We start from the raw sequence: 15,352 nt of genomic DNA on the forward strand, positions 1-15,352 counted from the left end.
TCTGTTACAGTCTTACAGGGGAGAGGTCTGTTGATACTCTGTTACATAGTCTTACAGGGGAAAGGTCTGTTGATACTCTGTTACATAGTCTTACAGGGGAGAGGTCTGTTGATACTCTGTTACAGTCCTACAGGGGAGAGGTCTGTTGATACTCTGTTACAGTCTTACAGGGGAGAGGTCTGTTGATACTCTGTTACATAGTCTTACAGGGGAGAGCTCTGTTACATAGTCTTACAGGGGAAAGGTCTGTTGATACTCTGTTACAGTCTTACAGGGGAGAGGTCTGTTGATACTCTGTTACATAGTCTTACAGGGGAGAGGTCTGTTGATACTCTGTTACAGTCCTACAAGGGAGAGGTCTGTTGATACTCTGTTACATAGTCTTACAGGGGAGAGGTCTGTTGATACTCTGTTACATAATCTTACAGGGGAGAGGTCTGTTGATACTCTGTTACATTGTCCTACAGGGGAGAGGTCTGTTGATACTCTGTTACATAGTCTTACAGGGGAGAGGTCTGTTGATACTCTGTTACATAGTCTTACAGGGGAGAGGTCTGTTGATACTCTGTTACAGTCTTACAGGGGAGAGGTCTGTTGATACTCTGTTACATAGTCTTACAGGGGAGAGGTCTGTTGATACTCTGTTACAGTCCTACAGGGGAGAGGTCTGTTGATACTCTGTTGCAGAGGTCTGTTGATACTCTGTTACATAGTCTTACAGGGCAGAGGTCTGTTGATACTCTGTCATATTGTCTTACAGGGGAGAGGTCTGTTGATACTCTGTTACATAGTCTTACAGGGGAGAGGTCTGTTGATACTCTGTTACATAGTCTTACAGGGGAGAGGTCTGTTGATACTCTGTTACATAGTCTTACAGGGGAGAGGTCTGTTGATACTCTGTTACATAGTCTTACAGGGGAGAGGTCTGTTGATACTCTGTTACAGTCTTACAGGGGAGAGGTCTGTTTATACTCTGTTACATAGTCTTACAGGGGAGAGGTCTGTTGATACTCTGTTACAGTCTTACAGGGGAGAGGTCTGTTGATACTCTGTTACAGTCTTACAGGGGAGAGGTCTGTTGATACTCTGTTACATAGTCTTACAGGGGAGAGGTCTGTTGATACTCTGTTACAGTCTTACAGGGGAGAGGTCTGTTGATACTCTGTTACATAGTCTTACAGGGGAGAGGTCTGTTGATACTCTGTTACAGTCTTACAGGGGAGAGGTCTGTTGATACTCTGTTACATAGTCTTACAGGGGAGAGGTCTGTTGATACTCTGTTACATAGTCTTACAGGGGAAAGATCTGTTGATACTCTGTTACATAGTCTTACAGGGGAGAGGTCTGTTGATACTCTGTTACAGTCCTACAGGGGAGAGGTCTGTTGATACTCTGTTACAGTCTTACAGGGGAGAGGTCTGTTGATACTCTGTTACATAGTCTTACAGGGGAGAGCTCTGTTACATAGTCTTACAGGGGAAAGGTCTGTTGATACTCTGTTACAGTCTTACAGGGGAGAGGTCTGTTGATACTCTGTTACATAGTCTTACAGGGGAGAGGTCTGTTGATACTCTGTTACAGTCCTACAGGGGAGAGGTCTGTTGATACTCTGTTACATAGTCTTACAGGGGAGAGGTCTGTTGATACTCTGTTACATAATCTTACAGGGGAGAGGTCTGTTGATACTCTGTTACATTGTCCTACAGGGGAGAGGTCTGTTGATACTCTGTTACATAGTCTTACAGGGGAGAGGTCTGTTGATACTCTGTTACATAGTCTTACAGGGGAGAGGTCTGTTGATACTCTGTTACAGTCTTACAGGGGAGAGGTCTGTTGATACTCTGTTACATAGTCTTACAGGGGAGAGGTCTGTTGATACTCTGTTACAGTCCTACAGGGGAGAGGTCTGTTGATACTCTGTTGCAGAGGTCTGTTGATACTCTGTTACATAGTCTTACAGGGCAGAGGTCTGTTGATACTCTGTCATATTGTCTTACAGGGGAGAGGTCTGTTGATACTCTGTTACATAGTCTTACAGGGGAGAGGTCTGTTGATACTCTGTTACATAGTCTTACAGGGGAGAGGTCTGTTGATACTCTGTTACATAGTCTTACAGGGGAGAGGTCTGTTGATACTCTGTTACATAGTCTTACAGGGGAGAGGTCTGTTGATACTCTGTTACAGTCTTACAGGGGAGAGGTCTGTTGATACTCTGTTACAGTCTTACAGGGGAGAGGTCTGTTGATACTCTGTTACATAGTCTTACAGGGGAGAGGTCTGTTGATACTCTGTTACATAGTCTTACAGGGGAGAGGTCTGTTGATACTCTGTTACATAGTCTTACAGGGGAGAGGTCTGTTGATACTCTGTTACAGTCTTACAGGGGAGAGGTCTGTTGATACTCTGTTACAGTCTTACAGGGGAGAGGTCTGTTGATACTCTGTTACATAGTCTTACAGGGGAGAGGTCTGTTGATACTCTGTTACATAGTCTTACAGGGGAGAGGTCTGTTGATACTCTGTTACATAGTCTTACAGGGGAGAGGTCTGTTGATACTCTGTTACAGTCTTACAGGGGAGAGGTCTGTTGATACTCTGTTACATAGTCTTACAGGGGAAAGGTCTGTTGATACTCTGTTACAGTCTTACAGGGGAGAGGTCTGTTGATACTCTGTTACATAGTCTTACAGGGGAGAGGTCTGTTGATACTCTGTTACAGTCTTACAGGGGAGAGGTCTGTTGATACTATGTTACAGTCCTACAGGGGAGAGGTCTGTTGATACTCTGTTACATAGTCTTACAGGGGAGAGGTCTGTTGATACTCTGTTACATAGTCTTACAGGGGAGAGGTCTGTTGATACTCTGTTACATTGTCCTACAGGGGAGAGGTCTGTTGATACTCTGTTACATAGTCTTACAGGGGAGAGGTCTGTTGATACTCTGTTACATAGTCTTACAGGGGAGAGGTCTGTTGATACTCTGTTACAGTCCTACAGGGGAGAGGTCTGTTGATACTCTGTTACATAGTCTTACAGGGGAGAGGTCTGTTGATACTCTGTTACAGTCTTACAGGGGAGAGGTCTGTTGATACTCTGTTACATAGTCTTACAGGGGAGAGGTCTGTTGATACTCTGTTACATAGTCTTACAGGGGAAAGGTCTGTTGATACTCTGTTACATAGTCTTACAGGGGAGAGGTCTGTTGATACTCTGTCATATTGTCCTACAGGGCAGAGGTCTGTTGATACTCTGTTACATAGTCTTACAGGGGAGAGGTCTGTTGATACTCTGTTACAGTCCTACAGGGGAGAGGTCTGTTGATACTCTGTTACATAGTCTTACAGGGGAGAGGTCTGTTGATACTCTGTTACAGTCCTACAGGGGAGAGGTCTGTTGATACTCTGTTACAGTCTTACAGGGGAGAGGTCTGTTGATACTCTGTTACATAGTCTTACAGGGGAGAGGTCTGTTGATACTCTGTTACATAGTCTTACAGGGGAAAGGTCTGTTGATACTCTGTTACAGTCTTACAGGGGAGAGGTCTGTTGATACTCTGTTACATAGTCTTACAGGGGAGAGGTCTGTTGATACTCTGTTACATAGTCTTACAGGGGAGAGGTCTGTTGATACTCTGTTACAGTCCTACAGGGGAGAGGTCTGTTGATACTCTGTTACATAGTCTTACAGGGGAGAGGTCTGTTGATACTCTGTTACATAATCTTACAGGGGAGAGGTCTGTTGATACTCTGTTACATTGTCCTACAGGGGAGAGGTCTGTTGATACTCTGTTACATAGTCTTACAGGGGAGAGGTCTGTTGATACTCTGTTACATAGTCTTACAGGGGAGAGGTCTGTTGATACTCTGTTACAGTCTTACAGGGGAGAGGTCTGTTGATACTCTGTTACAGTCTTACAGGGGAGAGGTCTGTTGATACTCTGTTACATAGTCTTACAGGGGAGAGGTCTGTTGATACTCTGTTACAGTCCTACAGGGGAGAGGTCTGTTGATACTCTGTTGCAGAGGTCTGTTGATACTCTGTTACATAGTCTTACAGGGCAGAGGTCTGTTGATACTCTGTCATATTGTCTTACAGGGGAGAGGTCTGTTGATACTCTGTTACATAGTCTTACAGGGGAGAGGTCTGTTGATACTCTGTTACATAGTCTTACAGGGGAGAGGTCTGTTGATACTCTGTTACAGTCTTACAGGGGAGAGGTCTGTTGATACTCTGTTACAGTCTTATAGGGGAGAGGTCTGTTGATACTCTGTTACAGTCTTACAGGGGAGAGGTCTGTTTATACTCTGTTACATAGTCTTACAGGGGAGAGGTCTGTTGATACTCTGTTACAGTCTTACAGGGGAGAGGTCTGTTGATACTCTGTTACAGTCTTACAGGGGAGAGGTCTGTTGATACTCTGTTACATAGTCTTACAGGGGAGAGGCCTGTTGATACTCTGTTACAGTCTTACAGGGGAGAGGTCTGTTGATACTCTGTTACAGTCTTACAGGGGAGAGGTCTGTTGATACTCTGTTACATAGTCTTACAGGGGAGAGGTCTGTTGATACTCTGTTACAGTCTTACAGGGGAGAGGCCTGTTGATACTCTGTTACAGTCTTACAGGGGAGAGGTCTGTTGATACTCTGTTACATAGTCTTACAGGGGAAAGGTCTGTTGATACTCTGTTACATAGTCTTACAGGGGAGAGGTCTGTTGATACTCTGTTACAGTCTTACAGGGGAGAGGTCTGTTGATACTCTGTTACATAGTCTTACAGGGGAGAGGTCTGTTGATACTCTGTTACATAGTCTTACAGGGGAAAGGTCTGTTGATACTCTGTTACATAGTCTTACAGGGGAGAGGTCTGTTGATACTCTGTTACAGTCCTACAGGGGAGAGGTCTGTTGATACTCTGTTACAGTCTTACAGGGGAGAGGTCTGTTGATACTCTGTTACATAGTCTTACAGGGGAGAGCTCTGTTACATAGTCTTACAGGGGAAAGGTCTGTTGATACTCTGTTACAGTCTTACAGGGGAGAGGTCTGTTGATACTCTGTTACATAGTCTTACAGGGGAGAGGTCTGTTGATACTCTGTTACAGTCCTACAGGGGAGAGGTCTGTTGATACTCTGTTACATAGTCTTACAGGGGAGAGGTCTGTTGATACTCTGTTACATAATCTTACAGGGGAGAGGTCTGTTGATACTCTGTTACATTGTCCTACAGGGGAGAGGTCTGTTGATACTCTGTTACATAGTCTTACAGGGGAGAGGTCTGTTGATACTCTGTTACATAGTCTTACAGGGGAGAGGTCTGTTGATACTCTGTTACAGTCTTACAGGGGAGAGGTCTGTTGATACTCTGTTACATAGTCTTACAGGGGAGAGGTCTGTTGATACTCTGTTACAGTCCTACAGGGGAGAGGTCTGTTGATACTCTGTTGCAGAGGTCTGTTGATACTCTGTTACATAGTCTTACAGGGCAGAGGTCTGTTGATACTCTGTCATATTGTCTTACAGGGGAGAGGTCTGTTGATACTCTGTTACATAGTCTTACAGGGGAGAGGTCTGTTGATACTCTGTTACATAGTCTTACAGGGGAGAGGTCTGTTGATACTCTGTTACAGTCTTACAGGGGAGAGGTCTGTTGATACTCTGTTACAGTCTTACAGGGGAGAGGTCTGTTGATACTCTGTTACAGTCTTATAGGGGAGAGGTCTGTTGATACTCTGTTACAGTCTTACAGGGGAGAGGTCTGTTTATACTCTGTTACATAGTCTTACAGGGGAGAGGTCTGTTGATACTCTGTTACAGTCTTACAGGGGAGAGGTCTGTTGATACTCTGTTACAGTCTTACAGGGGAGAGGTCTGTTGATACTCTGTTACATAGTCTTACAGGGGAGAGGCCTGTTGATACTCTGTTACAGTCTTACAGGGGAGAGGTCTGTTGATACTCTGTTACAGTCTTACAGGGGAGAGGTCTGTTGATACTCTGTTACATAGTCTTACAGGGGAGAGGTCTGTTGATACTCTGTTACAGTCTTACAGGGGAGAGGTCTGTTGATACTCTGTTACATAGTCTTACAGGGGAGAGGTCTGTTGATACTCTGTTACATAGTCTTACAGGGGAAAGGTCTGTTGATACTCTGTTACATAGTCTTACAGGGGAGAGGTCTGTTGATACTCTGTTACAGTCCTACAGGGGAGAGGTCTGTTGATACTCTGTTACAGTCTTACAGGGGAGAGGTCTGTTGATACTCTGTTACATAGTCTTACAGGGGAGAGCTCTGTTACATAGTCTTACAGGGGAAAGGTCTGTTGATACTCTGTTACAGTCTTACAGGGGAGAGGTCTGTTGATACTCTGTTACATAGTCTTACAGGGGAGAGGTCTGTTGATACTCTGTTACAGTCCTACAGGGGAGAGGTCTGTTGATACTCTGTTACATAGTCTTACAGGGGAGAGGTCTGTTGATACTCTGTTACATAATCTTACAGGGGAGAGGTCTGTTGATACTCTGTTACATTGTCCTACAGGGGAGAGGTCTGTTGATACTCTGTTACATAGTCTTACAGGGGAGAGGTCTGTTGATACTCTGTTACATAGTCTTACAGGGGAGAGGTCTGTTGATACTCTGTTACAGTCTTACAGGGGAGAGGTCTGTTGATACTCTGTTACATAGTCTTACAGGGGAGAGGTCTGTTGATACTCTGTTACAGTCCTACAGGGGAGAGGTCTGTTGATACTCTGTTGCAGAGGTCTGTTGATACTCTGTTACATAGTCTTACAGGGCAGAGGTCTGTTGATACTCTGTCATATTGTCTTACAGGGGAGAGGTCTGTTGATACTCTGTTACATAGTCTTACAGGGGAGAGGTCTGTTGATACTCTGTTACATAGTCTTACAGGGGAGAGGTCTGTTGATACTCTGTTACATAGTCTTACAGGGGAGAGGTCTGTTGATACTCTGTTACATAGTCTTACAGGGGAGAGGTCTGTTGATACTCTGTTACAGTCTTACAGGGGAGAGGTCTGTTGATACTCTGTTACAGTCTTACAGGGGAGAGGTCTGTTGATACTCTGTTACATAGTCTTACAGGGGAGAGGTCTGTTGATACTCTGTTACATAGTCTTACAGGGGAGAGGTCTGTTGATACTCTGTTACATAGTCTTACAGGGGAGAGGTCTGTTGATACTCTGTTACAGTCTTACAGGGGAGAGGTCTGTTGATACTCTGTTACAGTCTTACAGGGGAGAGGTCTGTTGATACTCTGTTACATAGTCTTACAGGGGAGAGGTCTGTTGATACTCTGTTACATAGTCTTACAGGGGAGAGGTCTGTTGATACTCTGTTACAGTCTTACAGGGGAGAGGTCTGTTGATACTCTGTTACATAGTCTTACAGGGGAGAGGTCTGTTGATACTCTGTCATATTGTCCTACAGGGGAGAGGTCTGTTGATACTCTGTTACATAGTCTTACAGGGGAGAGGTCTGTTGAAACTCCCAACCCAATTTTGTTATACTCAAAAGAGGTGTGGAGACCAGGACACAAGAAATGTGGATTTTCACATCTAAAACAAGGACACTCATTGTGGCACAATCCTAGGCTACAGATAGGAAAGAAGTATGTGTACTGGAAACAATGGCTATTGAAAGGAATTCATACTATAGGTGATCTGTACAATGAAGTTTTAATGTCATACTCATATGCTACAAAAATATGTGGGAGACAAGGGACATTTCTGGAAATATTTATTAACCGGCTGTCAACAAAATCCAGCAAAGAACCCAATAGCTGAGTATTTGGAAAACCCCAAACAATAAGCAGTCATTTTTACCTAATTATTTAGTCATCTGCAGAGTAAAGACTGTAAAAACCTCAGAACAATATGGCAAATTGAGGATGATACCTGGTTGAAGATCTTGTCCAGGGGGAAACTTACTTAATATAAGATACTACATCGGTTTTATTGGACCCCAACAAGGCTTCATCAGATGTGGATGACCAACAATTCTCTGTGTTGGAAATGCCAAAATGACACTGGGACATTTGTACATGCAATATGGTAATGTACATTACAGCTACCTTTCTGGAAGGATGTTTTGAAATGTCTGGAGGAATGGTTGGGCTTAACAATTCCAGTTTCACAGAGAATATCTCTTGGGCGATAGAACAGAGTTACCGAATGTAACAAAGTAGGAATTTGCACTGATGACTGTTGGTATGGTTACAGCAGCTAGAGTAATCCTTAGAATTTAGAAGGGTCATTCCACTCCTACTCTGAAACAGTGAATATAGTCAATGTTGGAAGTACAGTTGAAGTCAGAAGTTTACATACACCTTAGCCAAATACATTTAAACGCCGTTTTTCACAATTCCTGACATTTAATCCTAGTAAAAAATCCTAGTACAAAATCCCAGTCTTAGGTCAGTTAGGATCACCATTTTATTTTAAGAATGTGAAATGTCAGAATAATAGTAGAGAGAATGATTTCTTTCAGCTTTTATTTCTTTCATCACATTCCCAGTGGGTCAGAAGTTTACATACACTCAATTAGTATTTGGTAGCATTGCCTTTAAATTGTTTAACTTGGGTCAAACGTTGTGGGTAGCCTTCCACAAGCTTCCCTCAATAAGTTGGGTGAATTTTGGCCCATTCCTCCTGACAAAGCTGGGGTAACTGAGTCAGGTTTGTTGGCCTCCTTGCTCACGCGCTTTTTCAGTTCTGCCCACAATCTTCTATACGATTGATGTCAGGGCTTTGTAATGGCCACTCCAATACCTTGACTTTGTTGTCCTTAAGCCATTTTGCTACAACTTTGGAAGTATGCTTGGGGTCATTGTCCATTTAGAAGACGCATTTGTGACCAAGCTGATGTCTTGAGATGCTGCTTCAATATATCCACGTAATTTTCCTCCCTCATGATGCCATCTATTTTGTGAAGCGCACCAGTCCCTCCTGCAGCAAAGCACCCCCACAACATGATGCTGCTAACCCCCATGCTTCACAGTTGGGATGGTGTTCTTTGGCTTGCAAGCCTTCCCCTTTTTCATCCAAACATAACGATGGTCATTATGTCCAAACAGTTCTATTTCATCAGACCAGACGACATTTCTCCAAAAAGTACGATCTTTGTCCCCATGTGCAGTTGCAAACCGTAGTCTGGCTTTTTTATGTAGGTTTTGGAGCAGTGTCTTCTTCCTTGCTGAGCGGCCTTTCAGGTTATGTCGATATAGGACTTGTTTTACTGTGGATATAGATACTTTTGTACCTGTTTTCTCCAGCATCTTCACAAGGTCCTTTGCTGCTGTTCTGGGATTGATTTGCACTTTTCCCACCAAGGTACGTTCATCTCTAGGAGACAGAACGAGTCTCCTTCCTGAGCGGTATGACGGCTGCGTAGTCCCATGGTGTTTATACTTGCGTACTATTGCTTGTACAGATGAACTTGGTACCTTCAGGCGTTTGTAAATTGCTCCCAAGGATGAACAAGACTTGTGGAGGTCCACAATTTTTTCCCTGAGGTCTTGGCTGAGGTCTTTTCCCATGATGCAAAGCAAAGAGGCACTGAGTTTGAAGGTAGGCCTTGAAATACATCCACAGGTACACCTCCAATTGACTCAAATGATGTCAATTAGCCTATCAGAAGATTCTAAAGCCATGACATAATTTTCTGGAATTTTCCAAGCTGTTTAAAGGCAGTCAACTTAGTGTATGTTAACTTCTGACCCACTGGAATTGTGATACAGTGAAGTAATCTGTAAACAATTGTTGGAATAATTACTTGTGTCATGCACAAAGTAGATGTCCTAACCAACTTGCCAAAACTATAATTTGTTAACAAACAAGTTTTAATGACTCCAACCTAAGTGTATGTAAACTTCCGACTTCAACTGTAGCATTTTATGAACAAATGCTTGATAGGATTACCGATACAAACAAGTTGTCTGGATTTCATGCACAATGTTTTAATGCTGTACAATGTTGTTTTTCTTCTTCTGTTTGTAAAAAATAAATACAACTTTAATAACCATTTTTGTTGTTGTTGATTAAACTGAGAAATCCAGTTTTATGACACACACAAACTGATAATCAATAGGTATGTAAAGAAGTAGAGTTTTATTAAATGTGTATGTACTAAAATATACAAAACACCGACACCTGCCAATCCAGCGGCAACACAGACAAGAACAGGACAATACAAATAGATCCACCTTCATTCTCCCAGATTAACGACCAGTAGAGCCTGAACCAGGATCTATCCTCCCAGTTAATAGCCCGCTTTCGGCTACAGCTTCCTCTGGGCATAGGGACTGCTTGAGATGGACACAGGCGTTGAAATGTAGTTAATGGTCGTCAAATCAAAATGTAATTACGGGTGAAACATACTTTGGTAACCTTGGGGGAGACATAAAGCAGTCAAAAGCAGACCAGGAATGTTCATTGAGAAACCAACAGTGCACTGCACTGACGTATTCACTGTGATATTCAAGATCAACTCCATGAAAGTAGGAGATGTAGAAAAACACAAAAGATGCTCACAATAGGCTATTCTTTCCAAACACTCACCAATGAGTAAAATGGGTTTCTCATCTCTCCGTTTGCTTCACAAATTCAAATGAACGGATAGAACAATGTTGTATACCTTGCACCCATGCATGGTATTGGCATGATGGAGCCCTTGTAATGAAGGCTTGGCCCCTCATGATAAACCCCGTAGTAAGCCCATTTCTCAGTCCCTCCTGTTCAGCTGGCATAGCCTGATACAAGGACCTGGAGTGGCCTTGGTTCAACCAAGTCTCTTTCACATACAGTAGACAGCTACTGTAATACCTTGAAGGTGTGGTAGTCCCATCACCAGTCTTGCTTTCAACCCTGCATGGAATGTACGTAGTAAATCTCAATGAAGTAGAGTGAGCCACAATGATAAGACTGTCATTATAAAAAAACGATTAGTTATTGGTCATGAGCTGTGAAAAACCAGGAAAATGGAACATCAATAATATCAACGAGTTGGAGTCTTTTGTCCCTCAGATTTTAAATTGACTTGCTTATTTGATAGGTGCTCTACTAATGGCTTTGTATTGCAGCCCTTTTCACAAACTTCATACTACTCACCTACTTTAGGAATTACTGTATCAAGCTCTTACCACAAACGTCAAGTTGAGACGCAGTCAACCATTTCTGTCCTTTGGTAGTTTTCTCCAGGGAACCTGATGCAGCAGCGCTAACTTTTCAACTTCAAATTGTTAGGGTGGATGGTAGTATAGTGCAAAAAATGTACCCCATTAGTCAAATATAACATGAGAGTTCCAGTTTCATTCCGTCAAAGGACTTTAAAAACAATACTGGTATAAGCACAAAGTTATGTTTGCAAATACCTAAGCATTCCAATCTTTCTGTGGATACAAATCCCTTGTAAAAAGTGCCCTTTAAGCTCACTCTGTAAGCCCTTCACAGGTAGAATAGCATACCATTACTTTCACTCCCTATGTTGAGAAAATTGCATTTCTTAATTGTCATTTGCCTTGCAATAATGATGCATTTCCTTAAAGGAGCAATGAAATTAAGCTTCATCATAGAATGATTCTACAACATAAAATTTTTAAAAAAAAGTCATGTAAAAAAGTCCTTCACCCAACGTTTTTGGTTACACTGCCGTGTCATAGAGTCAGACGCCTCCACAGTGCCACCTGTCTGTTCCCTGTGGCAGTGTCTAACCATAGAGTCTTGGGTCAGAATGTCTCCCTGTCACACAGCCCCTGCACATGGGTATCTGATCCTTTCCCAACCATTTTTAAAGGGAATGCTTCCAAAGGTCCATAACCTGCAGAGGTTCCTATGGTTTTCCTCTTGACGACACCTGTAGCCTGTAACATGTCCTACAGGCTACTAGGGGTCCTCCTCCATATCGTCCAGGTTGGGTGCCATGATGAAGTGTTTTGGGTGGATCAGGCTGTGCTCGTCTGCATGCTCCTCCCAACGCCCATCATCACTCTCGTGAGTGATGTAACGCTCGCCACGCCGTGTTTCAAACTCCCTGAGGTCCAGCCATGTCTGATAGTCCTGAAAGAGAGAGAGGAACAGGAGTTCTAGCAGGGATCCAATACAATGTCTGCCCTTTTCTAAGTCACATTATGAAACGTGTGGAAATGTTTTGTTAGATGTGCCTATGCACTGCTTACAGTATAATTAGGCTAATATTTATTACCTGTAGCCAAGGATGGCTGAGAGACTTGTCCACACTGTACCGCTTCCTCATCTTCACTTGTAGGAGGTTATTAATGAGATCAGTAGCTGTGAGAGGAATAGAGATGTAATGTTAGTCTCGAATTGAGGTAGACATGCAACATCAGTGCTGTCTCTCTACCCACACGTCTGGATCTACCAGCGTGGGTTTCAGACCCTGTGGCTCTTTGACCTGTGTGGTTTACATGATTCACTAACAAATCTCCCTGCAGCCCCATCTAAATATCCCCCACATAGGCCTACACTACTGTATATTATAAATCATAGTTCAACTTGGTGGTGGGGGGGGGGGCAGGACCGAGTTTGCAAAACCCTTGTCCTACAACAGGAAATGTGAATTATTCTGTAGATTATAATTAATGGACATTTTTATAGTGGTTGATACATTTTTTGTAAGGGAAAATCAAGTCAGAAATGTCAAAGTGGAAAATACAAACTCTAGAAGCCTTTTTAAACCTCAAATACACTACTAGTTTTACATTTCATGCATTGCAGGAAAGTTCTCCTGCATCAGGGTGATCAAATTACATCTGTAGTTACATTACACACTTTACAGAGATGTGCGTCGTCACTTAGCATTCACGCATTTAAATATTATTAAACAGCCTGCCTTCCTTCCTTCCTACCTTCTGCAGAGATCTCCTTCCATGGCTGGGGTGGGTACATGAAGGCAGCGTTCTGGATCTGATCGTTAATGTCCTCGTCCTCGTTGAAGGGGAAGGTGCCACTAAGGCTGACGTAAATGATGACCCCCACTGACCACATGTCCAAGGAGCGGTTGTAGCCCTTACTACGCAGCACCTCTGGGGCCAGGTAGGCTGGGGTACCCACCACCGAACGCCTGAACGACTTCTCACCAATGATGCGGGCAAAGCCAAAGTCACACAGTTTAACCTGCCAGGACAAAAACGAACACACACATGAGAATGCTACGTTGTCTCCTCCACACATTTTATACACATACAATAAATATTTTACTAGAAAGATTACTGGTTGTTACCTGAGGGAAGGGTTCTGCTGAGGCCAGCAGCACATTCTCAGGCTTCAGGTCACAGTGGACGATATTCTTGAAATGCAGATGTCTCAAAGCCACCAGGATCTGTTACAGAACATAGCCCAAAGCCCATGGGGTTAGCTATATCAAACCACATCATACCACACAATGACCCATTCATACAACCTTATGGACTCACTCATAAAATATAATGTGTAAATAATGGGAGTTGCATTAGTATTTTAGTAGTTAACTAAGCTATTTCTAGGTTGGTCACTTTCTTAGGTTCCATATGGAGACATGATCTCATCTCTGCTGTGGTGTAAGCATAAACTGTAGTTGCTACCGCTGCAAGCATGTTTAGCTGAGGTCCTCTAAACACTCCACACTGCTGCCCGACTCCTGACTTTGACAAAGTCCTGATAAACCACATCAGAGCCATGCCTAATGGACCAGCTCGTGTTTGGCCCCGGGGCCCCTCTCTTCTAATTAGCCCACAGACCAGAGCAGAGACGCGCACCACTATGCCACCGCAGGCTGTAATCCACCGGGAGGGATACGGCGATGATGCCATCCAGACCAGCGGTCCCCGTAAACAATCCCCCCCATATCCACACACCGCAAGAATAAATAGGCCCGGGGTTGAGTCTACTACAGATTTTATAGAGAAAGGGAGAGGGAGGAAAAGAGGGAGAAAGAAAGTGAGCAAGGACAGAGAGATAGAGGGGGAGTTAGAGATGAGATAAGAGAAAAGTAGAGCAAGCAAGAATGGGAGAAAGAGACAGACCTGTGTGACCAGGAACTTGGTGATGCGTTCTGGGAGCTTGCTCTTCTCACTGGACAGGATCATCTCCAACATGTCTCCATGGAGCTTCTCCATGACAACAAACACCCTCTCTGGCGTCTCGAACATACACTCCAGGTTGACGATGCCAGGATGGTGAAGGTTCTAAACGAGGGAGCAAACCTCAGAGTCAACATTCTATCCTGTGCCATATTTCAGTGTCACAGTTCGAAACTCAAGAAACTCAGCAAGAATGACTACTGTATTAAAAACAAAAAACAGTGTTAAGTGAGAAGTAGGGATTTGTCTGAAGCCGAAAAAGCAAGCAAATACACATGAGCACCACAATGCCTTCTTCACCAATGCTCTACCAAGGTTTTCCAGCACACAGCTTTGACCTACTACAGTAGTTACGTTGGTCTATTGTACTTCAAACTATGTGTAGGAAGGTTGCTTAGGATTCAAACCTTCTCAAACAGCCTAATTCATACTCTTAGAGGAGGTGCTCCCACAATAATGTGATTTGTACCACATACAATTTAAAGTATTGGATTCTTCAAACACCGTACTAATCCCAGTCCGCAGACTTTTCAATCGTTTTAAAATGATATGAAAGCATACTTTGAGCAAGTTGTTATGCTTGTAGTAATGTGATGCCTGCCTGTATTTCCTTAAACCTTTATTTTATCACAACAGTTGTTGTGTGTTGAGCACAGTCACTCATATATAGAGGTCTATGGAGCCTGTTTGCATTCCTGATTTCTGTAACCGTTAGCTTACCTGTGTAATATTTACATAAGCTCAGAAACACTTGTTCTGCAAACATGGTTCAGTTTTATCAATTGCCGTGCTGATCAATGAGCAGGTTATTGCCTCCGTCAAATGACTATGTACCTTAATTAAAGTTGTATGTATTTGTATTTATTTTTTGCAATAAAGATGGTGACGCTACAATAATACATGTTTACAATAGGCCAATTTCTAAATATACATACAGCCCAATGAGATACAGTGCATTTGGAAAGTATTCAGACCCCTTGACTTTTTCCACATTTTGTTACATTACAGCCTTATTCTAAAGTTGATAAAATTATTTTTCCCCCTTCATCAATCTACACACTATACCCAATAATAACAAAGCAAAAACTGTTTTTTTGAAATGTTTGCAAATGTATTAGAAAAAAAAATGAAATACAGAAACATTTACATAAGTATTCAGACCATTTACTCAGTACTGTCCCGTTCTGTGAGCTTGTCCCGTTCTTGCCCCTAGACGCTTCCATGTCACAATAACAGTACTTATAGTTGACTGGGGCAGCTTTAGCA

General features: G+C 42.9%; 1 protein-coding gene across 4 annotated transcripts in view; it reads right to left on the reverse strand.

Annotated features, from left to right (window-relative positions):
• Positions 1-10,095: 10,095 nt before the first annotated feature.
• Positions 10,096-15,352, reverse strand: part of LOC139375316 (serine/threonine-protein kinase D3-like) — a 70,620-nt gene continuing 65,363 nt past the window's right edge. For 3 of the 4 annotated variants that reach the window (XM_071116979.1, XM_071116980.1, XM_071116981.1), the window contains 5 exons: positions 14,030-14,191; positions 13,249-13,347; positions 12,875-13,142; positions 12,211-12,296; positions 10,100-12,065 (listed from right to left, as the gene is read on the reverse strand). In XM_071116979.1, coding sequence (XP_070973080.1) covers positions 11,892-12,065; positions 12,211-12,296; positions 12,875-13,142; positions 13,249-13,347; positions 14,030-14,191 — 789 coding nt within the window. In that variant the 3' untranslated portion in view covers positions 10,100-11,891. Of the gene's footprint in view, positions 12,066-12,210; positions 12,297-12,874; positions 13,143-13,248; positions 13,348-14,029; positions 14,192-15,352 lie in introns of all 4 variants that reach the window. The other variant, XM_071116977.1, reaches the window with a different exon arrangement.

Source organism: Oncorhynchus clarkii, chromosome 19 (genome assembly GCF_045791955.1).
Source record: "Oncorhynchus clarkii lewisi isolate Uvic-CL-2024 chromosome 19, UVic_Ocla_1.0, whole genome shotgun sequence".
NCBI lineage: Eukaryota > Metazoa > Chordata > Actinopteri > Salmoniformes > Salmonidae > Oncorhynchus > Oncorhynchus clarkii.